At 41.5% G+C, this 26,317-nt stretch overlaps 1 protein-coding gene across 1 annotated transcript in view; it reads right to left on the bottom strand.

Annotated features, from left to right (window-relative positions):
* The window catches only part of FBXL4 (F-box and leucine rich repeat protein 4), an 83,003-nt gene that overhangs the window by 38,006 nt on the left and 18,680 nt on the right, over positions 1 to 26,317 (bottom strand). The window contains exons 3-4 of the mRNA XM_077487206.1: positions 25,368 to 25,713; positions 13,620 to 13,864 (exon numbers count right to left, since the gene is read on the bottom strand). Coding sequence (XP_077343332.1) covers positions 13,620 to 13,864; positions 25,368 to 25,713 — 591 coding nt within the window. The remainder of the gene's footprint in view (positions 1 to 13,619; positions 13,865 to 25,367; positions 25,714 to 26,317) is intronic.

Here is a 26,317-nt window from a genome sequence, read left to right as displayed (position 1 = left end):
AGGGATAATCTTGGGGCCACAGTTAGAAGCATATACAATTCTCAAAACATATGTAATTTTGATGGAGCATAAGCTAACAAAATAACAACATAATACAGTGTGATTATGTCAGAATGAATCAGACCGAGACAGAAGTGCAGTTAAAAAACAAAACAAAGAAAACCAAACACACACACACACACACACACACTTGTTTAATAATAGTAAAAAGGTAAACAGAGAAACATCGGTCCAAATCATAGTCAGAGTTTGTTAACCAGAATGGATAGTAAGACAAGCCAGGACGTCAGGAAGCCAGAGATCGGTGTACTTCAGGACAGGCCAAGAAATCAGGAAACTGGAGAACCAGCTTAGTGGAACAACAAGCAGGATCAGGAACCAGAAGGGACGTCAGCCAAGCAAGTCTTCAACAGGTACACAGGAGAGAATCTCTGGATGTGTTGACCAGGGCGAAGGCAGAGAGGAACTGAACTGAACAGCTTAAGTAACCAGCAGGACTGACGAACAGTATATCATCATCAGGTGAGTCACCGTGCAAAAGATTGGAGCTGCCAATTAACCGACAGCTGAGCAGCTGGCTCTGAGAAGGAAGGGCTGAGCCCAGCCATGACAGTACCCCTCCACAACGATCACTCCCCCTCAGAGGGCCACCAGGTTTGAGGGGAAAACGTCTATGGAAAGCATGGAGGAGGACAGGGGCATGTATGTCCAAGGATGAGCCCCTACAGCGTTCCTCCGGGCCATACCCTTTCTAATGTACCATGTACTGTATGCGCCCACGGAACCTATGGGAGTCAACAATGGACTGTACTTCATACTCCTCATGGTTCTCAACCTGTACTGAGTGAGGACGTGGCACAGGAGGTGGTAAAGTGGTTTTATTAAGGAGACATGGAATATATTTGAGTTAAGCATATTAGAAGGAAGGTCTAAAGCGTAAGCCATTGGGTTAATCCTGCAGAAAATACGGAAAGGCCCAATAAATCAAGGTGCCCACTTCAGTGAGGGAACACAGAGTCAGAGGTGGCGAGATGACAGCCAGACCCCGTCCCCAACCTGGTAGGAAGGTGCAGGCAGGTGTCTGTGGTCAGCACGGAGTCTGTACCTATCATTGGCATGTTGCAAAGCCTTGTGCAACATGGGCTTGTACCCAAGTGGAACGAAGACCATGGAGATGCTCCTCTAATGCAGGGATGCTCTGCGGAACAAATGAGTCAGGCAACATGGAAGGTTGGAAACCATAGTTTGCCATAAACAGGGACAATCGGGAAGCAGAATTCAAGGCCTTATTGTGAGCAAATTTCACCCAAGTTGTTATGATGGTCAGAAATAAAGCACTGTAGAAACTGCTCCAAGGACTGGTTGGCTCGTTCTGCAGCCCCATTAGACTGTGGGTGACACACAAAGGAGAAAGAAAGCTGAATTCCCAACTGTGCACAAAAGGCTTGACAGAACAAGGACACAAACTGACTACCCCTGTCCGAGACAATCACCTTGGGTAGCCCATCTAAGCGAAAGATCTCCAGAGTAAAAATGGAAGCCAGTTCCTTAGATGTAGGCAACTTCTTAAGTGAAATACAATGAGACATCTTCGAGAACCGATAAACCACCATCAGGATAACTGTGTTGCCCTAGGAGTTGGGTAACTTCATAATGAAATCCATTAACAGGTGGGTCCAAGGCCTCTCTCCATTGGGTATGGGTCATAGGAGGCCCACTGGAAGGTGTCGTGGTGTCTTACTCTGAGCACACACAGAATAAGCAGCTATGAAGGTGGCTACATTAGCATGTAGACTAGGCCACCAGAATTGTTGGGAAATGGCCCAAAAAAGTTGATTCTTCCCAGGGTGGCCAGCAGACTTGAGAGAATGGCAAGTCTGGAGCATGGCAGTATAGAGACTCTCAGGGACAAAGCAGCGGTCGCAAGGTTTCTCAGGAGGAGCATGGACTTGAGTGCAAGAATTTTGGCACACAAAGGAGAAGTGAGACCGGTGCGAACCGTAGCCAGAATACGATCAGGAGGAATTACAGGAACAGGAACCGATTCCATCTTGGAAGAGGAGGAAAATTGTTGCGCCAAAGTGTCAGCTTAGTACCTGATGTAGCATCAATGAACAGGCCTGCAGCCCCAGAGTCGATTAGAGCCTGTATCTCGATGGACGACTCAGACCAAGAAAATATAACTGGGACCAGAGGCTTATCCTTCTGGATAACTGGGTACGAAACAATGCCGCCTAAGGTCTGTCCACTACAGGACCTCAAGGTTTGAGCGCTCCCTGAACAGGTAGGACAAGACTTCAAAAAGTGACCTGCCTGGCCAAAGGCACAATCTCTCCCTCCTCCTAAAGGTTCTCTCATCCACAGAGAGACGTTTGAAGCCCAAGTGCATGGGTTCATCTTCATTGACCGACTCAGTACCAGGAGGAATGGGAGGTGAGGGAGGTAGACAAAATGTACAAGAGGCTTCCACAAGTGCTCCTTAAAAGAGAGTCTCTCTCTGAGTCTGGAGTAAATGAGGATGGTAAACAAGCTCTCCAGCTCAGTGGGTATATCTCGGGCTGCCATCTCATCTTTGGTGGTTTCCAAGAGACTATGAGAAAAAGCAGCCACGAGGGCCTCATTGTTCCATGAAACCTCTGCTGCCAGAGTATGGAAATGAATGGCTTAATCGACAACAGTTCTTGTACTCTGATGGACATGAGGCACTTGGCAGCAGAAGTGGAGTGTGCGGGAATGTCAAATGCCCTTTTAAAGGAAGCCGCAAACTCTGGGTAACTCAGGACAACAGGTGTTTGCATCTACCATAGAAGGTTTGCCCAGGCCAAGGCTCTCTCAGAAAGTAAAGATAGCACAAAACCTTCTTTGCTTCTGTCTGTGGGAAACACTTGGGGCAGCATCTCAAAGTATATCTCAACCCAATTGAGAAATCCTCTGCAGTGAACTGGATTGCCCCAAATCGCTGGGGAAGCGGAGCGGAACCAGACATACCTCCTATAGAGGTAATACTTGAGGTGGGTGCCTGCAGAGACTGGAGCAGCAGCAGGGACGGCCTGCAACACAGGCTGTGCCAGAGCAGCCACAGTGGGAGATTCCAGGTGAGCTATGCGATTCAGGAGCGTCTGTAATGCTAAGGCAAACTGAGTCATATGGTGATCCTGCCCATTCAACCTGGAAAAAATATTACCAACAGGTGGATTGACTGCATCTCCTGAATTCATGGCTTTCGCCTACTGCCAGAAACCATGAATCAGACCGAGACAGAGCGCAGTTAAAAATCACACTTGTTTAATAATAATAGTAAAAGTTAAGCAGAGCAACGTAGTCGAATCATAGCCAGAGTTCGGTAACCCGAACGGATAGTCAGACAAGCAGGGCGTTAGGGAGCCAGAGATCAGCATACTTCAGGACAGGCCAGGAAATCAGGAAACCGGAGAATCAGTGTAGTGGGACAGCAAGCAGGATCAGGAACCAGAAGAGACGTCAGCAAAGCAAGTCTTCAACAGGTACACAGGAGAGAGTCTCTGGATGTATTGACCAAGGCGAAGGCAGAGAGGAATTGAACTGAACTTAAGTAATCAGCAGGACTGACAAACAGGATATCATTATTAGGTTAGTCACTGTGGAAAAGATTGGAGCTGGCAATTAACCGACAGCTGAGCGGCCTGCTCTGAGAAGGAAGGGCTGAGCCCAGGCCTGACAGATTATCAGTTTTATATTTTGTGAATGAAGGGATATTAAGCAGTATCTCCTTAAAATCCAAATAATAGCTGGTTTACAGGTATAAAAGCATTGGAAATAAAAATTAAATTGCAACTCACCAGATAAATAATTATATGTAAAACATACAAAAAAATATATATTTATATACCCTAGTTATTGTAGTTCGACATTTTCACTTGTTTATTCGGTACTTAATCGGAGATTTACGGTTTTCCTCCTAATGCTTAAAATTTTTATCTAAAACCATACTACCTATATACAACACGCTGACATCAGCTAGGCTTCAGCTAAGCTGGAGGAGAGTTTTTATTTTAAGTTGCTGGGTGAGCTGATACGGCTGGAAATCTATTTATGCCAAATTAGATATCTATCTCATCAATAAATAAAATCATCAATAAGTTAAATATCCTTCAGTCTAGCCTCTGGATATTTACATGCCTGGAGCACTGTACTGTGTCTGCATACTGCAATACTAACGTTCAAAATATAAAGTATGTAAAACTACTTTGCTAGAGGATATGATGGTTTTAAAATAGCAAGGTGGTTAAACTTTTTACAAAATCTTCTAGTACGTCTATTAAATTATAATCACCATTTCACATTTTGTTAAAAGACTGATGTGATTTTTAATTATTATGTCATTGCCTCTGGCTGAGTCCAGGAGCCTTGCCAAGGTTATAAGCTTGGAGAGACACTGCATCCCAAAACAGTTACTCAAGCAATTTTGGTATCAGCACAAAACTATTCAGAAATCAGCAACCAGGCCATTATGTTTTCTAAAAAGCAGCCCAAGGGGATTAATTAAAGCAAAACAACATGTCCTGAAATGGTTAATCCGTTCTTAGGTGACCAATTAAACACTTGCTTGTATGTGAAAAAGTATAATGTGGTCTTTGGAAATGAACAGAAGAAATGTCAATTAAAGTAAAAAAAAAAAAAAGTCTTCTGTAAACATTGATATCCACAATTACAGCTCATAGCCACATTCAAACAATACAAATATGTACACAAATGACCACATCATGTGACTGCAATAGCTACAGGCTCAGTGCTGCTAAGTGTAGGAGGCATGGTCAAAACCGTAGTACCCAGCCATTGCTGGTGATATACAATAGTCGTTGGCTGATGATCCTTTGCCCACTGCAAACCTAGTTTAGCCAGAAGAGGCTAATGGCTGTATTGTAAATGGTTAACAGTGATACGTCAGCAGGTACGTTCAAGCAGGGCAGGGCAGAACAGGGGGCATATTAGCCTATGATGCCACAGGCCATACAAAAAGATTGCACTGGCACAGCATCCTCTTGTTCCCAGTGTGGGAATGACCATGCTACCAGGGGTATTGCAACTCTGAGGCCTTATGCGCATAGGGCGTGATAAAAAAAACACCAGCAGGGTTAGCTGTAGAAAGCTCTAGAATGAGTTTTGCAGCATTTTTGCATTAGCGTTTTTTTTAGCAAAACTAAACTCCCACAAAAAGCTTGTCTCAAAAAACACAGAATAGCGTTTTTCAGCTTCTTTAAAAACTTTTATCAGTTAGAGCTTTTTTACAGCTGTAAAACTCCTCTGTACCTGTAAGTCGCATAATCTATCTGAATTTTTTAACACAATTTTTTGTTTGGTGGGGAGGTTTGTTTTAGTGTTGTAAAAACTGTATAAATATTTTTCAATAATAAAAAAAAAAAAAATAAATAAAAAACTTCTCTTCAAACCCACCAGTTCTGGTGGGGGGGCGGGGTTCCAGTCAGAAAAGGCCACTGCCGAAAAATTCCGATAACAGCCTATGCAAAACTAAGGTCCCCACCGGTCCTTGGACATCAATATTTGATCAAAAATTGAACTATAAATGTGGGGTCAAAAACTGTGGGGCCTGTGCGTACATGTCACACCACAAAAAAAGAGGTGGTGGAGACCGATGGCCCCAGTCATAGAATTGGTCAATTCATTAACTGTGGCACCTCATACTTGGTCTATGGTATCATTTGCCCCTTTGGTCTCCTCTATGTTGGATGCACAATACTCCCACTAAGCCCTTGTACACACGGTCGGAGATTCCGACAACCAAATCCGTTGGAGTAATTCAGACGGATTAATTCCGGAAGAGGTCCGGAAGTGATGTTGCATACACACGGTCAGACTAAATTGTCGGAAAATCAGATTGTACATAACGTGATGACGTTATTTCGTTACAACGGGACTACGTTCAGGCTAGTAGCCAATAGCTTTGGTCTAGAAATTTGATCTGAGCATGCGTGGCACTTTGTCTGTCACAGTAGGCTACACATGATCGGAGTATGTCCGATAGGAGCATTTTGTCGGAAAATTTTACCGGCAAGTTGGAAAACTTGGTCCGTCGGATATTTCGATGGAAACAGTCCGATGCAGACCACACACAGTCGGAATATCCGACAAAACGGTCCGATAGGACACATTCCGTCGGAATCTCCGACCGTGTGTACAAGGGCTAAGAGTAAGATTCAGTGAACATAAATGCAACATTATCAATGGTGATGTGAACAATCCAAGGCTTGAAAGTGTTTGGCATAGAAACCATCAAGAAATACTCCGATGGGGGAAGAAAATTTCAGAGACTATGTAGGAGATAGATACCAAGGAACTTCACCCTCGGTTCCTTGGTTCCTGATGGAACGAATGAAGATCTCGAGATCCATGGGGTAATCTAAATGGATACCATGCATATATTCTCTTCCCATAACCCCCACCACCCAGTTTGTCATAAGCCTAGCTCTGTCTGCTCCACATATCTATAGTATTTATTCCTTTGCTCCTCCATAACCACTTGCCCGGTTGGCCTGGCATATCCCATGTGTCTCTTTCATATCTAGTGTCAGTGGTAGCAACGATCATTATCATTAGCACTAGTGGTGGTTCTGTATATACTATTATTAATGCGAATACCAGAAGTACCATATGTCCAGTACATACCATCGTATACAACAAAACCAATTTATAACATATATTGTAGACCTGCAACTAACGATTAATTTGTCTGTCGACTAATCTATCGATTATTTTTTCGATTAGTCAACGACTATCCGATTATTTTTTAATGAATCTAGTGTTTTTTATTTTTTGATTAGCTAATTAATCCTTTGGATAACATTGAGAGTATTGTATTGCAGAGTATTGTATTTCAGCGTATTGTATTGTATTGGCTGGCAGAGTATTGTATTGCAGAGTATTGTATTGGCTGGCAGAGTATTGGCTGGGTATGGAGGGATAGCTGCTTCCATCCGACCTCTCCCCTCCACTGCACAGATCAGTACAGAGAGGGGAGAGAGAAACCGGCGCCATGTCATGACGCCGGTTTGTTTACAAGTGATCGCTCCATCAGAGCGATCACATTGTAAACGCCTGGGTGTAGAAAGATGGCCGCCGCGTCGGAGCTAGGCCGAAGCCGCGGCCTCTCCTAAGGCAGAGACCACGGAGCGCTCCGCGGATCGCGGCATGTGCCGATCCGAGCGGGGTGACCCATTCGGATCTAGGGACGGTGGCACGGAGGGGGAGAAGAGAGGGGGACGGCAGCACGGAGGTAGATACTAAGCACTGTGACGCATCAACGCCCTGCACGCACGTCAACGTATTTTTGTAGTCAACGTAATCGATTACGTCGACTTGTCGTGGCAGCTCTAATATATTGTGATTACACCTACTGTAGTTTGACTAATACCACCCTCTTTCCACCCCCCACCCCTGTTTTCCTTTTAATGCACTCTTTATTATAGCTACCAATAGCTTAATCTCCTACACGTCTCCATGTATACAGGCCCACTCCTAAACTGGGTTCCGGAGATCGGGTTAGCTATTGGATGCTGGTGCGGTGTATGGAATGCAAGGCCCGCCCACACGCATGACGACGTGTGTTCCAACAACCAGCGAAATCACTTCCTGGTTCCGATGTACACATCACGCAGCCGCTCTATGGAGCTGCCCACCTCTGCCCCTTCAAACACCAGCAGTTGCAATCCAATACATGACTTTACACAGCACAACACAGCATCCTGACAGGAGGATCCCAGGGTCAACCAAGGATCGACTTAGGCACGGGCCACAAGCTATAGCATCGTAATCAGCCAGCGTGCAGGTTGGTAATATTAATGGTTAATTCCATTCCCATTTATGTCCACTAACATTATTGAAACTGCAATGTATCATTACATCTGGCCACTATACCTGGATACTTTCAACAGGTTACATTCATTTATGTCATTGCCATTTTTGTAGGTCCTGATGAACAACAGTAATTATCAATAAAAGACAATATTTGTATATACTTTATGGTGCTGAGGTAAGTCCTACCGGGCATTTACCTCTTCCATATTACCAATCTCCTTGACAACATGCTCATTTGAAATCGGCACACTTCTCTTAGTAAACCAATAAACTCTGTCACAATTTTTTTGCCAATATGGCATCCTGCAGCCTGCCAACCTTGTTCTGTTCTCTACACCATCACTTCCACCTGTACTACTAATTTAAACCATTCATCTTCTCTCATTGCATGAGTCTGTAGGTTCATAAAAGTTATGTTCATTCTGCATATGCATATACATGTGCGTATATATAAAAAAGTGTGCGTTTATGTAATGTGATTTTTATTATTATATATATTTTTATATTTGCATTTTTCTGTCAACTTACTCATGTCTGCAATAACGCATGATATATATTATATATAATTTTTTTTTCCATTCTGTAATATAACTTTTTCATATAGCATCCACTCATAACATTCTGAGTAGCACCTGCAATTCTACCTATATCTATTTGGTATCTGTCTTATATAGAGCTCTGCAATATGGAAAGAAATACTTGTAGACATGCTGGTAGGTTAATTGGATTTTATCCCAAAAAATTGTCCCTATTATATGAATGGGAGTTGGGGACCTTGGATTGTAGGCTCCTTGAGGGTAGGGACTGATGTAAGTGTGCGATGTATGTGATGAGCACTGCGTAAATTGACAGCGCTATATGGGTACCTCAAATAAAAAATAATGATAGATGAGCATCTTAATGAGACACAATGTACAGGGATAGGGACAATTGTAGACACAAACCCACACTCACTCAGGTTGAACTGGATGGACTGGTGTCTTTATTCAACCTTACTATGTATCTACTAGAATAAAGGAGAATTCCGCCTATAGAAGACCCATCCAGTCGTTTCTCTCTATATAGACCTACCACAGTATACAGACCATTTTTCGTTTTCCAAGGCTCTTATGAAGAGGAAACGCATTAGCCATTCATCCAGTTTTACCCTTATATGGGCATAAATGTTTACAATTTTATCATAGAAGAATATTGTAAATTTATTTATTCATGAACATGTAGTATTTTTCTTTGTATATACTAATTTGTTTAGAATAAACTTTTTTTTATTTTGGTTCGTGTGTAAGGTCATGCGCCTTTTTTCTTCTTTCACAAACAGCCTATGTGTGCATGGACCTGAAAACTAAAGATAAGATAAGATAACACAGCAGCTGTAAAAATGTTCAGTGTGCACGAGGACTGAACCTTTACATGGAAAGTGCGGCTAAGAAGATACTGGCAGGATCACCAGATATTTAATAGCTATTTACAATGACCATGATCACAAAGTTTGAAATAAAATAAAATTATTATATTATAATATATATATATGCGCTTTTTAGACATTTTAGGTTTACATACACGTTAAAGTATATCCAAAAATAAAAATGTAATACATTAAATCTTAGCAGTTCTTAACCACTTCAGCCCCGGAAGATTTTCCCCCTTAATGACCGGGCCATTTTTTGCGATACGGCACTGCGTCGCTTTAACTGACAATTGCAACGTTGTACCCAAACAAAATGTATGTCCTTTTTTCCCCACAAATAGAGCTTTATTTTGGTGGTATTTGATATTTTTTGCGCTATAAAACAAAAAAAGAGCGTCAATTTTGGAAAATAAAAAAACACAATATTTTGTACTTTTTGCTATAATAAATATCCCCCCCCCCCCCCCCAAAAAAAAATGGAAAAAAAACCACAAATTTCTTCATCAGTTTAGGCTGATATATATTCTTATACATGTTTTTGGAAAAAAAAATAAAATCACAATAAGTGTATATTGATTGGTTTGCACAAAAGTTATAATGGGACTGAGACATTGCGGTGGACAAATCAGACACTTTTGGGGGCCACTGACATTAATACAGCGATCAGTGCTATAAATAGCCACTATTACTGTGTAAATGTCACCGTCAGGGAAGGGGTTAACGCTAGGGGGCGATCAAGGGGTTAACTGTGTTCCCTATGTGTGTTCTAACTGTGGGGAGAATGTGGCTGACTAGAGAAGAGAGATTGTTGTTCCTACTTAGTAGAAACACACAATCTGTCTCCCCTCCCCTGACAGAACTCGATCTGTCACAATGAATTGCTGGTGCCCAGCGGTCATCACGCCTGCCGAGCACGCACATGGACCCCAGGGACATGCCACGGGTGCCTTCGGTGCTGCACGCACGCCTGCTACAGTGTCTTAAAGAGCCGACGTACAGCAACGATGGCTCACGCAGGGGAGCCAACCTGCCACAGTATAACTGCGGCATCTGGTTGGGAAGCGGTTAAACCTTGTGGGTGCATTTGTTTATTTCCTGGTTTTTCTCTCTTTATTTTCATCTGCTAATCTTGTGAATAACACATTTCTGGTCCCCTCGTGGCTACACTCACTCCTCCACTGTATCTAATGAAGAAGCCCTGTCACTCACTGTCTTTGTACACCCCCATTACATGGAAACGGATGAGACTATTACAAAAGAAAGATAAGGATGTTTGTGCTTTTTGTTTTGCTCACAGGATGTGACAAGGCCACTGCATTTCTGGCAAGATAAACAGGCATTTTCTGTACTTGTTTCTAGCCTGAAAAAAGAAAAATAAACGCAGTCACTACATCTACAGACTTTAAGCTCTAGTTTATTACATTTTGTTCTTGGGTTTAGTTATCCATTGAAGCAGAGGTTTTGGTTACCTTTGATGTGGTTCCCAACAGCCTGCCAGCAGTTACTTGGTACCTGTGTTTCTGCACAATCTAACAGATTTAAAGCCAAGCAGAGATCTAAAATTCCATTATATGATTCAACAATAATAACTAAAGTGATGTGCATGTTCCTCTCATTACCACATTCAAAAAAGTTGATTAATTGCTGACAAAGGCTAGGAATCGCTCTAACACATGAAATATACAGCACTAAATGCCACTGCAATGCTGCCAAGAATGAACGTTTACCAAAGACACAGAAGATAGGAACAGGACATTCTTGACCCTCTGTACTTGTAGCCTAAAATGCATTTAGAAACACAGAGAATTGTGACATGATGGCTTTATGTACAGTAATGCCGTGTACACGCGATCGGAATTTCCGGCAGACCGGAATCCGTCTGACAATTCGATTGTGTGTGGGCTCCAGAGGACTTTTTTTCCCCAAAAGTCAGACGGACCTAGAAATCAAATCTATCCGATGGACTAAAAATCAGGAAAAAACCGTCCGTCTGTGTGCTAGTCCAACGGACCAGATACGACGCAAAGGCAGCTATTGGCTATTGAATGTCCTTGTTTAGTCCCGTTTACAGCTAATGGACTTTCGAACGGACTTAGTCCTGTCGTGTGTGTGGCTAAGTCCGTTCGTTCAGAAAGTCCGTCGGGCCTAGTCCGTCGAAAAGTCTGGTTATGCGTACGCGGCATTAGTCCCTACTTACGAACTAGTCCCCTTTCCCGGAGCTCGTTCGTAAGTCCAAGATCAGTGCTTACAAAGCCTGCAAGCACGGATCATTATGTTCTGGTGGGGAAGTCCCCCTGTCAAAACAATAGCACAACTGGGGAAATCTCTGCACCAACATTGCTTGTGTTGGTACAGTGATCTGTGTGTTTCTCTCCCCCCCCCCCCCCCATTTAGCCCGTGGGGTGGAAAAAAAAACTGTGCAAATGCATGTTCACATCTTTGAAAGTTTGCAACTCGAAGGTTCGCATGTAGGGGATTTACTGTACTGTTTATTTAACATGCCTGAGAAGCCCAGCCAGGCCAGACAAACCAGATTTAAACTTGCATAGGAAAAACAGCTAGAATAGTAAAAAAAAATAATAATAAATTGATGGTTGCTACTGAACTTAAGAGTTGTTGTTTGGATGCTGGACCCTGTCCCCTATTGAAAACACCTTTTAAATTACTAAGAAATCATTATCATGGTCCAATCAAAACTTAAGTGCACCAGCTCAGCTTTCGGTTTTTGAAATGTGTGCGATAGCTATGTGCAGAACATCATCTTGGCACATGAGGATTGATTTTGCCTTTTAGTAAATCAGTGTTGCAAGGGAATTTTTACCACATTCACCAAGAATTGCAAAGTCAAAATTCCCATGCAAAGTGAACAGCCTATTTGTCTTTAATAAATGAACCCCATTATCTACAGTAATTAGAGATTTTGGATAATATCAGATGATAGATCTGGAATATGCTGAACAAAAAGGTTCCATAGTAACTGTCACTTTCAGAGAATTTTTATCTTAAAAGGTTAAAAACAATAAAACTGCATTTAAAAAAAAAAAAAAAAAAAAAAAAAACACAAAGAAATGGAAGTATCCTTGTTGCAATGACAAAAAAAATATTCTGTGTTCACAAAAATAAAAGTCCACATTGAGCACTATCTTGGGCTACCTACCTTAACAGTTATAACAGGCACAGCATTTTGGTATATACAACTGTATTTTAACAAGAAAGGGTAGAATCATTGTTATCCACAATAAATATTATTCATTGGCAAGAAAAAAAAAGCCTCCTTTTTAGTACTACTTGAGTAGCCTTTGGCCTTTATAACAACTGACAGACCATCGAGGCATCCACAGCAATCTTGTAATATCTTGATGTTAAAGCCTCCTAAGCAGATATTAGTGCAAGAAAGAAGTGTTGAAGGTTGATGAGCCAAAGCACCCCTGTACAGATCATGTGTCTGAGTTTTGTGCCACCCCAAGTCTTGGAACTGGGACCCATCAGCCAAAACAATCAACTTATTTATTCAGTTACTTTCATAAGAAATATCCTGTGTGGCCATTGGCCTTTGCACCTGTAAAGACAACAGATTGCACATCTAAACCCAATAAATGCATTGTGATGTTTTAGGTTGTACGTTGGACTAGTGACACACCATTACGGCACAAGCATTCTCTGATATAGTGGACGTTTTGATGAAGTGTCTTTTGTGCACACTTTGTAATCTCTCTCAAGCCTACATGGTGATTTAACACACACACACACACACACACACACACCTTTAAACTAACCACGTATTGCAAAGGATACAATCAGTTCTGGAAAATAAAATATAATTAACACTATAATAAAATTTTGCCTCGACGTGCACAATTCTGGCCAAAATGAGAATCATGATTTTTTTTGCTTAGAATAAAAAGATCACGATTCTCGCGGCGTAAAATCTTTCACATTATACAAAAAAATTTGGGCCAAGTAATTTTCTAGCAAAAAAAAAAAAAAAAAGATTTTAACTTGAAATCAACAAATGTCAAAAAAAGGTTTAGTGTTTAGGTGGTTAAACTTCCCTCATTTTCACACCAAAGTGTATTCCTTTGATCTAAAGGACAAATCGCTACAATGTTTATATTAAGTTCCACTGCTAAAAAAAAATTGTGATTCTTGGCAGACTGCCGTTTTTTTTTTCCCCCTTTCTTTTGATGGCTGTCGGCTTCAGCAGAGCGGAGAGAATTCAATCTTTGTCAAGATTGCAAGGGGGAAAAAAAAAAATTGCGATGACGATTCTTAATGATTAATCATGCAGCTCTATAGCTATCCAAGAAAAACAAACCACTAGACCAGATTAAAAGAAAAAAAAAAGAAAAAGAAAAATTACCTGCTAAAACCTGAGGTAGAAATAAATCCTCTGTTTCCAGTCCAAGACAGATTGAGCCACTGCACTAGTGTGCATCGTGGCAATAAGTACTCCAAAGAAGCATCATTCAAACTGGCCCAATAAGGCTGTAAACTTAGCTGAGTGTATTGAAGAGGATCACAGCAGTGCTGATAAAGAAGTTTGCATGTCTGCGCCAGGCGACACAGGTCTGGGAGTGATAAGTGGCTAATGATCAGTTGTATTAGCTGTAAAGATAAGATGTATAAACACATTAGAAAAATTAGCTATCATGTATACATAATTCCACACAACGGGAAATTATTACTGTTAATGTCCTACTGTAAAATAGAGGAGTCCCCCTACATAATTTCCTTTCATTGCATGACGCTCAACAAATTCAATGCAAAAGAAAATAAAGCACTCAAGAATTCAAAAATACAATAAAAGATGTATGTAATGCTCAGATAGCTACAAACCTTCAGATTTTGTCTAATCGTCAATATTTTCCAGCAGTGTAATTCCAGGACCTAACAGCTAACTGGATATAAATTGACCTAATAAAAAGGTGTATCCATCAAAAGGGTGGAATGCCAAAATCCTAAAGTACCTTCTGTGTATGTGTAATGAGTTAAAGAGGAAGTAAACCCATCTTTTTTTCCCTGCAAAGGTAAAGCATAATGGACTACTATGCATCGCATAGTAGCTCATTATGTGTCACTTACCTGACACAGGAGCCAGCGAAGTCGCCGCTGTCCCCTGTAGTCCGCCGCATCCATCTTGCTGGTGGCGTCTCGCAGCTCCGACGAATCACAGCGGCGAAGCCGCGATGACGTCACTCCCGCGCATGCGCACGGGAGTTGCGTCTCGCAGCTCCGCTGCTGCCATTCGGCGAAGCCGCGATGACGTCACTCCCGCCCATGCGCACAGGAGTCGACAAATTAGGCAAATCCATTCTTGGACTTGCCGCATTTAGTGCGCCTGCGCGCCGCTGTCTACGGCGCATGCGCCGTAGACAGCGGTGCCCATTTTCGGGCAAATATCTCCTAAACCATATAGGTTTAGGAGATATTGCTTGGACCTACAGGTAAGCCTTAATCTAGGCTTACCTGTAGGTCAAAGTGGTTTGAAAGGGTTTACTTCCTCTTTAACACCGTGATTATCAGCAGTATAGAGTAGAGCTGCATGATTCAGGCCTAAATGAGAATCACGATTTTTTTGCTTAGAATAAAAAGGATCACGATTCTCTCACAATTCTCACGGCATAACATTTTTCACATTAGACAAAAAAAAAAAAAAATGGGCTAACTTTACTGGTTAGTTTTTCTTCTAATTCATTAAAGTGTAATTTTTTCCCCCAAAAAATTGCATTTGAACGACTGCTGCGCAAATACAGTGTGACATAAAATATCGCAACAACCACCATTTTATTCTCTATTATATATAATGTTTGGGGGTCTTTTTTTGTTCCATAACTTTTATTGTAGCAACATAACAGCCTACAATATTTAAAGTAGTAATAACCGTACAGAGTCAATAACAAAAACATAAAAGTGTTACATAACTGTTGTATAATGTACATAATGTAGTCGAATAAGTCGTTTTTAATAAGGTGTAGATATGATATATATGTTTGTGATATATCTGTAACAAACTATACAATGTTCTTCTTTTAAAAGTATTAACAACTTGAGCTTGATCGGCTTTACACTTAGGTTGATATTACAGTAGAAAAAAAAAAAAAAAAAAAAAAAAGGGGGGGGGGGGGCGCATATATAATCTTCCTTTCTCCCTCCTATTGACTGCTTATTCTCTCTACTTCATTTCCTCTTTTCCAGTATTATATTACTTCCTTATAGGCATTAATAGATTTAAACTGTATCCAGTTATACCAGGTTGAAGTGAACTTTGAGATGTTTTCTTGCGAAATGCTGATTAGTTCCTCTATTTTCTCAATGTGGTTGATTCTAGAGAACCATTCTTTCCTTGAAGGAGTGTTTTTTGACCGCCAGTGACACAGAGTACAATGTCCAGTGGCATTTATCATAAACATAGGAAGAGACTTGAGATATATTTTCTTAGACATTTTAGTATGGTGCAGTAGGTACTGGGCTGGGTTATAGTTAAAGCGGGGCTCCACCCTAAAGTTCGCTCATCGGAACCCTCCCCCCCTCCGGCGCCACAATTGGCACCTTTCGGGGGGGGGGGGGTGCAGATACCTGTACAGTACAGGTATTTGCACCCACTTCTGGCATAAATATCCGCAGAATCTGCGGATATTTACGCCACTTCCTGCGGGTCCCCCGCTGTCTGCTGGGAAACACGCGGCTCACAGGGACAGCGGGGACCATCCTTATTGCGCAGCGCGATTCGTGCATGCGCAGTAGGGAACTGGGAAGTGAAGCCGCAAGGCTCCACTTCCCGATTCCCATACCGAAGATGGCGGCGGCAGCACCCGAGACGATCGAGAGATCGGCTTCGGGTGCCGACATCGCGGGCGCGCTGGGCGGGTAAGTGTCCTTATTTTAAAAGTCAGCAGCTGCAGTATTTGTAGCCGCTGACTTTAAAAAAATTAATTAAAAAAAACGGCCGAACTCCCGCTTTAAGATTTTCTGAAGTGACTGTGCCATTTGTGTCATGGACCATTTCCCAGAATGTTTGGATCATTGGGCAAGACCACCGTATGTGTACCATGGAGCCCTCTTCCTTTCTGCATCTCCAACATTTATCTGAGATTTGGGGACAGAATTTGTTTAGTAGGGTGGGCATTCTGTACCGACGTGTAATGATTTTGAACACGCACCCTTGCGTTGCTACATTGAAAGACCCTTTGTGAGCGTATAAAAAAAACGGTTTCCCATTCAGCAAGTGTCATTTGGATATTGAGCTCATGTTCCCAAGATTGGCAGGACTTCCTGTTAAAGTAATTTAGTTCCCCATAGAGAAATATATATGGGACAGAGATGATGTGTCTTTTGTGGAGTTTTTGGGGTGCAAAGAAAAAAAAAAACACATACTTCTTCTCTTTTAATGACCAAGCCATTTTTTGCTATACGGCACTGCATTGCTTTAAATGACAATTGCGCGGCAGTGCGACATTGTACCCAAACAAAATTGAGGCCCTTCTTTTCTCACAAATAGAGCTTTCTTTTGGTGGTATTTGATCTCTGTTTTTATTTTTTGCGCTATAAACCATAAAATAAGAGTGACAATTTTGAAAAAAAACAATATTTTTTACTATAATAAATATTCCAACATTTTATTTATAAATTTTTTTTTAAAAACAAGGATTTCTTCATCAGTTGAGGCCAATATGTATTCTCCCAAATAGTTTTGTTAAAAAAATAAATAAAATAAATCACAATAAAGCGTATATTGATTGCTTTGCGCAAAAGTTAAAGCGTCTACAAAAAAAGGGATAGATTTATGGCATTTTTAATATTATTATTATTATTATTTTTTTTTACTAGTAATGACGACGATCTGCGATTTTGAGCGGGATTGTGACACTGTGGAGGACAGATCGGACACTTTCCACTGTGTAAATGCCACTGGTAGGGAAGGAGCTACCACTAGGGGGTGATCAAGAGGTTAAATATGTTCCCTGGGAGGTGTTTCTAAATGTGGGGGGATGAGACTGACTGGAGAAGGAGAGAGATCGCTGTTCCTGATCACTAGGAACTGCAGATCTCTCTCACCTCCTCTGTCAGAAGGGGGGATCTGTCTGTTTACATTGACATATCCCGTTCTGGCTCTCGTTCCTGCGATCGCGGGTGGCCAGCGGGCATTGTGGCTGCCAGCCACATGCATTGGGTCCCCACCGTGCAGCAGGCGCGCGTACACCCTGCTATGGCTCTTAAAGGAACCGACGTACACCTACAGCGGCAAGTGGTTAATTGTGAACACTAGAGGCGGGCACTGCATGAAAACCAACACAGCAGGTTAGACGTGCAAAGAAATTTGAGCGCTCATTAAAAGGGGTTGTAAAGTCTCAGTGCTTTTCACCTTAGTATATTCTATGCATCAAGGTGAAAAACCTGTGCTGCAGCTGCCCCCCCAGAGTCCCCCTCCTTTTCTTACCTGAACCCGTTGATTCCAGCAATGAGCACGAGCCCAGAAGCTCCAGTCGCTTTCTCTGGCCTCATTGGATAGATTGAAAGCAGCAGGAGCCATTGGCTCCGGCTGCTGTCATTTAAATTCAGTGACACAAGAGCAGCGGACGCGGGGCCGATTCCTACTGTCTGTGCCAATGGACGCAGCAGAGGGACTCGTGAGTGCATCCCTGGCATGAGTGCCTCCATGGAAAGCGGCTCTACTTGGGAGCACCCGATGAAGAGGAGGGGCCAGAAGCGCCGCCGGGGCACCCCAGAAGAGGAGGATTGGGGCAAAACCCTTGCACAGAACAGGCAAGTATAACATGTTTGATATTTAGAAAAAAAAAAAAAAAAGAGAACCTTTACCATCACTTTAACTGCACATTTGTTGTGCATTGGTGATGCATTTGTGTAGCACTAACCAGTTCCCGACTGGCACACACATTTACATCGGCAGAATGGCACGGACAGGCAAATGGATGTACGGGTACGTCCTTTTAAATCTGCCACCATGCTGGGGCGTTCGCGCGCCAGTCGGGACCTCCGTGAGTCCAATTGCGGGTCCCACAGACTCAATCACCGCGGGGATAGAATGGGGAGATGCTAAAGTAAACAAGCATCTCCCCGTTCTGCCTAGCAACAGTGACACTGATCTCTGCTCCCTGTGATTGGAGCAGAGATCAGTGGTACAACACAGCCACGCCCCCCACAGTTAGCAACACGCCCCTAGGACACAATTTACCCCTACACTGCCACCTAGTGGTTACTCCCTTCAATGCCAGTGTCATTTACACAGGAATCATGACCATTACTAGTAAAAAAAAAAAAAAAATTCATAAAATTGCCATAAAACTATCCCCCATTTTGAAAACACTATAACTTTTGCGCATACCAATCAATAATCGCTTATTGCGATTTTTTTTACCAAAAATATGTAGAAGAATACGTATCGGCCGAAACTGAGGAAAAAAAATTTTTTTTTATACATTTTTTGGGGATATTTATTATAGCAAAATGTAAAAAAAGAATGCTTTTTTTTTTCAAAATTGTGGCTCCTTTATTGTTTATAGCGCAAAAAAAAAAAAAAAAAAACGCAGAGGTGATCAAATACCACCAAAAGAAAGTTCTATTTGTGGGAAAAGAAGGACATCAATTTTGTTTGTGAGCCACGTCGCCTGACCGCGTAATTGTCAGTTAAAGCGAAACAGTGCCGAATCGCAAAAAGTAGTCTGGTCTTAAGCCAGAAAAATGGTCCGGTCTGAAAGTGGTTGAAAAACATTTGCAGACACCCCCTCTGTGTTTGTTTTTTTGTTTACGGATTTTTTTTTATCATCTTGGCTATCATCTACTAGGACCCCTGGGGGTCCTTTTCCATCCTAGATTTCCCCCAGAGTTTCTCCCCCCAGTGTATAGATTGCATTCATAATTTTGCATTTTTCTAAATTAAACCTCATTTGCCATGTAGTTGCCCACCCAATTAATTTGTTCAGATCTTCTTGCAAGGTTTCCACATCCTACGGAGAAGTTATTGCCCTGCTTAGCTTAGTGTCATCTGCAAATACAGACATTGAGCCATTTACCCCATCCTCCAGGTCTTTATGAACAAATTAAATAGGATTGGCCCCAGCACAGAACCCACTACCCACCCCCACCCACTCATTCTGAGTACTCCCCATTTATCAGCACCCTCTGAACTCGCCCTTGTAGCCAGTTTTCAATCTATGTACTCACCCTATGGTCCATGCCAACGGAACTTATTTAGTACAGTAAACGTTTATGGGGAATATTGGTAATTGCAGGCGGCACTTTCTTATATTTTTATTCTGACAGTCACTTTAATATATACTGTAGAAGCAAACATTTGACTGGCTACGCATTTTCCTTTCTTAGTTGTTAAAGCGGCGATCCACCCAAAAGTGGAACTTCCGCTTTAAAGACTCGTGACCCCCTAGATGACAGGTACCCAGCTCTCACTTCCATTCTAGTTGTCTAGGGGGCTCGAGCAGAAGTTCTCCTCTACCCCTCCCTCCTGCAATCTTCTGGGACACGTCACAGGTCCCTGAAGATTGGGCAGCCATTCAGGACGTGCAACGCGACACGGGCATGCGCAGTGTGCACCCTGCTGTGAAGCTGCAAGCAGTCACAGCCGGGTGCCCAAACTAGTGATGCCGGGGAAAGGCTGGGGAGAGAACCGAGGCTTCGGGTGGCCGCATCGCTGGATCGTGGGACAGGTGAGTTTGTGTTTATTAAAAGTCAGCAGCTACACTTTTTGTAGCTACTGACTTTTAATTAAAGCAGAGTTCCAGCCGCTTCTGTGTTTAAGTGAAACTTCGGGCAACAACTGAACATGGCACAAAACTGAACCAACTACATTTCCAGAGATGTATACTATTCAAAATGACATATAGGTAGTTAAAGTAAACTTTTCAGTAACATATCAGTACTAAACAATTCTACAATGTGGACCTCTTGTGGTGCTATACATTCTTTCACATTTCTTCTGGTGTGTTCTAATATACAATTTACCATGCAAACTCTGCTTTGCCATCATATATGAAGAGAGGGGCTGCTGGTGCCATCTTATCAGATAGGGAGCAATACAATTTGTGAAAGATTTCACCTTGATTATTTCCCTCAGTTGCTGCAGTAGTTTATGGGTCAGTAGTAAACAAGTGCTGCGTTTGATTGAAAATTAATACACAAGTAGATTAAATATAAAGTGCACAAATTGAGAAAAAGAAATGATAGGGTCAAGTCCCAAAAGCCAGTTGATCAGATAAAGTGTCCTATAGGAGCCACTGAGGTGCACTGCTACTTATTTAAAGTCTTCATAGGTGTCCATTTGTGATAAAAACCGATCCATAAACAGTGACTACCACCAACGTGAAGATATCCACCCCCACAGATAGTGTTACGTACGCTTACCGGAAAGTATGGACCCAAATACCATACGGTAATGAGTCACCAGGGCTGGAGTGATTAGACATCACATAGGAAAAGAAACCTCTGTGTGTTTTCCATGGATGGATCTTAACAATCCACACAACTCTGGCAAGGGTGGACTCAACTTCGAACATCAGTCCTGAGCACATCAGTTCATGAGCACATGTGAAAACACACCAAGCAAGAAGTTGGTATATACAGTGCTGTTAAAATAAAATATAAATATAAAGTGCACAAATTGAAAAAAGTAATGATAGGTTCATGTTCCAAAAGTCTGTTGATCAGGTGAAGTTACATACATAGTTATATAATAGGAGAGGTTGTAAAAAAGACACAAGTCCATCAAGTCCAACCTATGTGTGTGATTATATGTCATTATTACTACATTGTATATGCCTGTATGTTGTGGTTGTTGAGGTGCTTATCTAATAGTTTTTTAAATTATCAGTGCTCCCCGCTGAAACCACTGCTTGTGGAAGAGAATTCCACATTCTAACTGCTCTTACAGTAAAGAACCCTCTACCTAGTTTAAGGTTAAACTGCTTTTCACCTAATTTTAGTGAATGACTGCATGTCTTATTAAATTCCCTTACATGGAAAAGTGTTATTCCTATTGTGGGGTCACTGATATGGTATTTGTACACTGAAATTATACCCTCTTTTGCAGAAAAAACAAGTTCAGTGCTCATAACCTTTGCTCAAAACGAATGTCCTCAGACCCTTTATTAGTTTTGTTGCCCTTCTCTGGACCCTCTCCAGTTCCAGCACATCCTTCGTGAGGACTGGAGCCCAGAACTGGACAGAATACTCCAGGTGCGGCTGGACCAGAGTCTTTTAGAGTGTACCCCTACTTATTGAAAGTACTCATAGGTGACCATCCGTGATAATCAGTGACTACCACCAACGCGCAGATATCCACCACCACAAAAAGTGCGGGTACGCTTACCGGAAAGTATGGACCCAAATACCATACAGTATCTGATGCTTTTTGTCAGACTTGACAGCCTCCAGAGCAGCGACATACAACAGAGGATGTAAATTCTGACAAAACGTGTCGGGTCCAGCTGCGGCCGATTTCATTGCATAGTATCTGAGACTTTATTTTAAAAGCTCTGTATATACCAAGGTCTTATAAGGGTTCTATACATTTTAATAAATTTGCTTTTGATGGTTTTACACTATGTGCGATTGCTCGGTGTGTTTTCCCATGTGCTCGTGAACTAGGGAACTGATGTTCAAAGTGGAATCCACCCTTGCCAGAGTCGTGTGGATTGTTGAAATCCATCCACGGAAAAACAGAGGATTCTTTCCCTATGTGAGGTCTAATCACTTCAGCCCTGGGGACTCATTACCGTATGGCATTTGGGTCCATAATTTCCAGTATTTGTGGTGGTGGACATCTTCACGTTGGTGGTAGTCACTGTTTATGGATCGATTTCATCACAAATGGTCACCTATGAGGACTTTTAATAACGGTACACCTCATGGCTCCCATTGGTCACTTTATCTGATCAACAGGCTTTTGGGACTTGAACCTATCATTTTTTTTCAATTTGTACACTTTATATTTAAACTATTTGTGTATTCATTTTCAATCAAGAGTGGCAATCATTTACTACTGGTTTATTGCACAATATATGTCAACTTTGTCAACTGTGGTGCTAGCAGCTACTGCTAGTCTATCAGCGCGGTAACTTATATATGAGAGTTTATGGGCCAGATAAAAACACGAGATCTTCACCTGATGCAGCCACAAACACATCTAAAAATGATAGCTTTATGGCTGTCATAAAGACCTCCAGACTTTCTGAGAAGCTGCCCTGGAACAATTATCCTGGTTATTAGATCCTGGATATCTACTGCATACATGCTTACCCGTTACAAGCTAGTGATTCTGAAACGACTGAAAAAAAAAAAAAAAAATACAGCATTACAGCCAGGCAACCAACCTTTTCAGGTGGAATTGGCCTAAATATTTCTAAACAAGGAAGAGTTTCCTATAGAAGTTCTTGAACAGATAATACTGGAATACTTTAGTCTTTTTCTGCAGAAAATAGATACTAGAGACTGCATTTGTGCAGATTTAAGTTATTTACATTCCAGTGGCGTAATTGCTTTGTGGCCACATTCCAGAAGACACTGGCAGCAAGACAACTCCTGCCAATCAGAAATATGGCTAAAATGGACCAGATGTTTTTTTTTTTATGGTAACATAACTTGCAGCATTTTCTTTTCAAATGAATAAGAAAAGAGGACCATTTTGCCATTTTAGCATAGGCATAGCTTGCTGTTCAAGAACATTAGTTAAAACAAATAAATAAATGGACTGTTGGCCTGCATTTTTGCTGAGAACATATGACAATATGACTAATCAACTTGAGAGCCGAATAAGGGTTATGTTTTAATAATTCAGTGACTACATAATAGACAGCCACAGTGCCCAGTCCCTATTGATAAAAAGTAGCCTGGCAACATAATGCTACCTCTGCCATACTTAAAATAATCCTGTCAGCGCAGGGGCATCCGGAGTTACAACATACCAGCTTAAAGTAGACTGCATATACATACCTTTCTGGTGGCAGTTTCTTGAAAAGCTGCCAAGGTCACGTTAACTATAGATATGCTGAGACAAAAAGCAGTTCACGTCTACCCCGGAAGATATGACGCTGTTACAGCTGCAACAGGCCGACAGACAAAAATCTCTGCTTTTCTCACTTAAGGGACTTCATTCAGCAGCAACCGGGTGGGGAGGGGAATCAGGGGGTTCAATCCCCTTGCAGAGCATCCATAGAGCCCAGTTATCAAGGATTGCCACTATGCACCTGAAGCACATGCAGGTACTGGTCCTGCTGCCCGTCAGTTCTGAGAATGGGAGGTTGTCCTCAGCGTGTTACACACTCCTAACCCTTGTGCTGTGTGAGGTGCATTACACACTCTTTATCTCTGCACTATCTCTATGCTGTGTATTTCATTCTTCCAACCTCTGCACTCTCTATAATGTACAATAGGGATGAGCCTGATGTTCAAAAGGAACGCAAGTTCGACTCGAACATTGGGTGTTCGCCGAACAGCGAAACCTATGCAGTGTTCGCGGCAAATTCGAAAGCCGCCAAAAACACAGTTAAAGTCTATGGGACACGAACATGAAAAACCAAAAGTGATCATTTTAAAGGCTTATATTCAAGTTATTGTCATAAAAAGTGTTTGAGGACCTGGGCCATGCCCCAGGGGACATGTATCAATGCAAAAAAATAGTCCGTTTTTTCAGGAGCAGCGATTTTAATAATGCTTAAAGTGAAACAATAACAATTAAATATTCCTTAAAATATCATGCCTGGGGTGTCCTTAGTATGCCTGTAAAGTAGCGCATCTTTCCTGTGTTTAGAACAATACCATAGCAAAATGACATTTCTAAAAGGAAAAAAAAAATCTCATTTAAAACTGCTCACGGCTGTAATGAATTGTAAGATCCTGACAATATAGATACAAATCATTGAATAAAATGGCAGTCCATTATAATTTTTTTTTGCATTGATACATGTCCCCTGGGGCAGGACCTGGGTCCCCAAACACTTTTTATGGCAATAAATTGCATATAAGCCTTTAAAATTAGCACTTTTGATTTTACATGTTCGTGTCCCATAGACTTTAATGGCGATTGCTTGTTAGTACAAATTTTTTGCCTGTTCGCATGTTCTGGTGCGAACCAAACTGGGGGGGGGATGGTGTTCAGCTCATCCCTATTTTACAATAGTTGCTGGCTTCCAGTAGTCACTAGGTTGAGGAAGTTCTTTTGGTTGAACTGGATGGACTTGTGTCTTTTTTCAACCTGACTAACTATGTAACTATGTAAAGGTAGACTATGTATAGGAAAGTATATACAAAAAATTAAATTCATTAATTAATTAATTAATTAATAAAAAAATAAATAAATAAAAAAAACAAACACACACCTTTTTTCCCCTGCAACTCAATGTTATAATGTGCTAAAAACAAAAACACAAATGGGCGTTCCTGAAAGAAACACATGAATCCTGTCAATGGACGAAGGGTGTATACATGGCTAATGGCAAAATGAGTTCCAAAGCCCAATAACATCAAAAGGTAATTTGAACCATAACTGGATGTTGGACAGCATTATCAGCAATTGACCAGACCCGGACTTTGCGGCAGGAGGAATATGTCCAGATGGCAAAGAAAAGAGATCCTTGAATGTGCCTGGAGACCCAGATGGGAAGGGAATCTTGGTTGGGAGGTGGCCGAACAACAGGGGACTTGAGTCATTGGATGTGATGTCACCAGGACACAGAGGTCCGCTAATGCAAAATCGGAATGCTGGGAGACTAAGAAGTTGAGTCAGGTGCCAGAACTACATGTTTTGGGGCGTGCTCCTTTGTCAAAGGGAACCAGCTTGATGGCAAGCACACACACAAGGCCCCCCACAGCAAGCAGCTTGCTATGGGGGCAATCGGCAAAGGGGAGGGGCCCAGAGCACTGGTGAGGGACCTGAGAAGAGAAGGATCGGGGCTGCTCTGTGCAAAACTACTGCAGAGAGCTGGTAAGCATAACGTTTGTTATTTTATTTTTATAAAGATTTTCTTTTACAATCACTTCATAGTAATGCAACCACTGTTTGGTCTTTGTTAACAAATAAAATATATGTAATTTGATTTAATTAACACTTTCATGTTGCTAAAAAAATATTTTTTCTTACCTCGTAAGGCAGCTTGTCAAAGTAGCCATTATTTGTCCATTCCCTGAGGCTGGAGCTACTAAATTGATTACTAAGGCAGTCTATTCCACAGCCGTCTTTACCCTCATATTCATTGTCATCCAAATCGTTCATGTCAATTTTGCCTGTTTTTAAGGAAAGCATGGGTTTCTCTTTCACTCCATGTAATTCCACTGCATCTAGTTCTGTGTAATAATCCAAAAGAGTACAGTTGGTTTCCAGGCGAAGAAGGTTTGTTGGAAAATCTATTTCCTTTATACATGGTGTAAACTGGCGAGCTTGAGGAGAAGTCACACACGTAGGTTCTCCAGACCAGATAGTTTCCCATCTAGACATGGCACAGACACAATCAGTACTTCTATCTGTTGTTCCAAGAAATCCATTATTGTTCTGCATCTATTCATTTACATAACCAAAATAAAATATATAGCACAAAAAAGAAAAAAACAAGTGATAAAAAGTTTTTAATACTAAATATAACTTAGGAGTACAGATACTCCTCGTTTAACGACTTACCTGTTTAACGACCACTCAGACTTACGACCAGCTCTCCCCACCTGAATGACGCGCTATACATCATTGTATTGTACAGTACAGTACTGAATTTTCGTTTTGTGTTCTGTACTTATGCAAATTAAAACAATGTTAATGAGCTGGAGTTTTGTGTTTAGACTTTTTTTTTCACAATACAGTACAGTACATTAGTTAAGAATGCTTAAAATATTGATTGCGACTCCTCATTTAACAACCAAATTTGTTGGAACAGAACTTGGTCGTTAAGTGAGGAGTACCTGTATATTTGACTCTCATTGTCTCTCGGTAAACATACTGTTGATTTAATGCATCATCCTCTTGCCAATAAAAAAAAAAAAAAATGAGAGAGAAGTTTAAATTGCCATAACTTATCATTGTAAAAAAAGCTATACAATTAA

This window comes from Lithobates pipiens, unplaced genomic scaffold, assembly GCF_037356315.1.
Source record: "Lithobates pipiens isolate NorthernLeopardFrog02 unplaced genomic scaffold, aLitPip1_a1.2 Scaffold_18, whole genome shotgun sequence".
NCBI lineage: Eukaryota > Metazoa > Chordata > Amphibia > Anura > Ranidae > Lithobates > Lithobates pipiens.
This window is presented reverse-complemented; position numbering and strand designations above follow the sequence as displayed.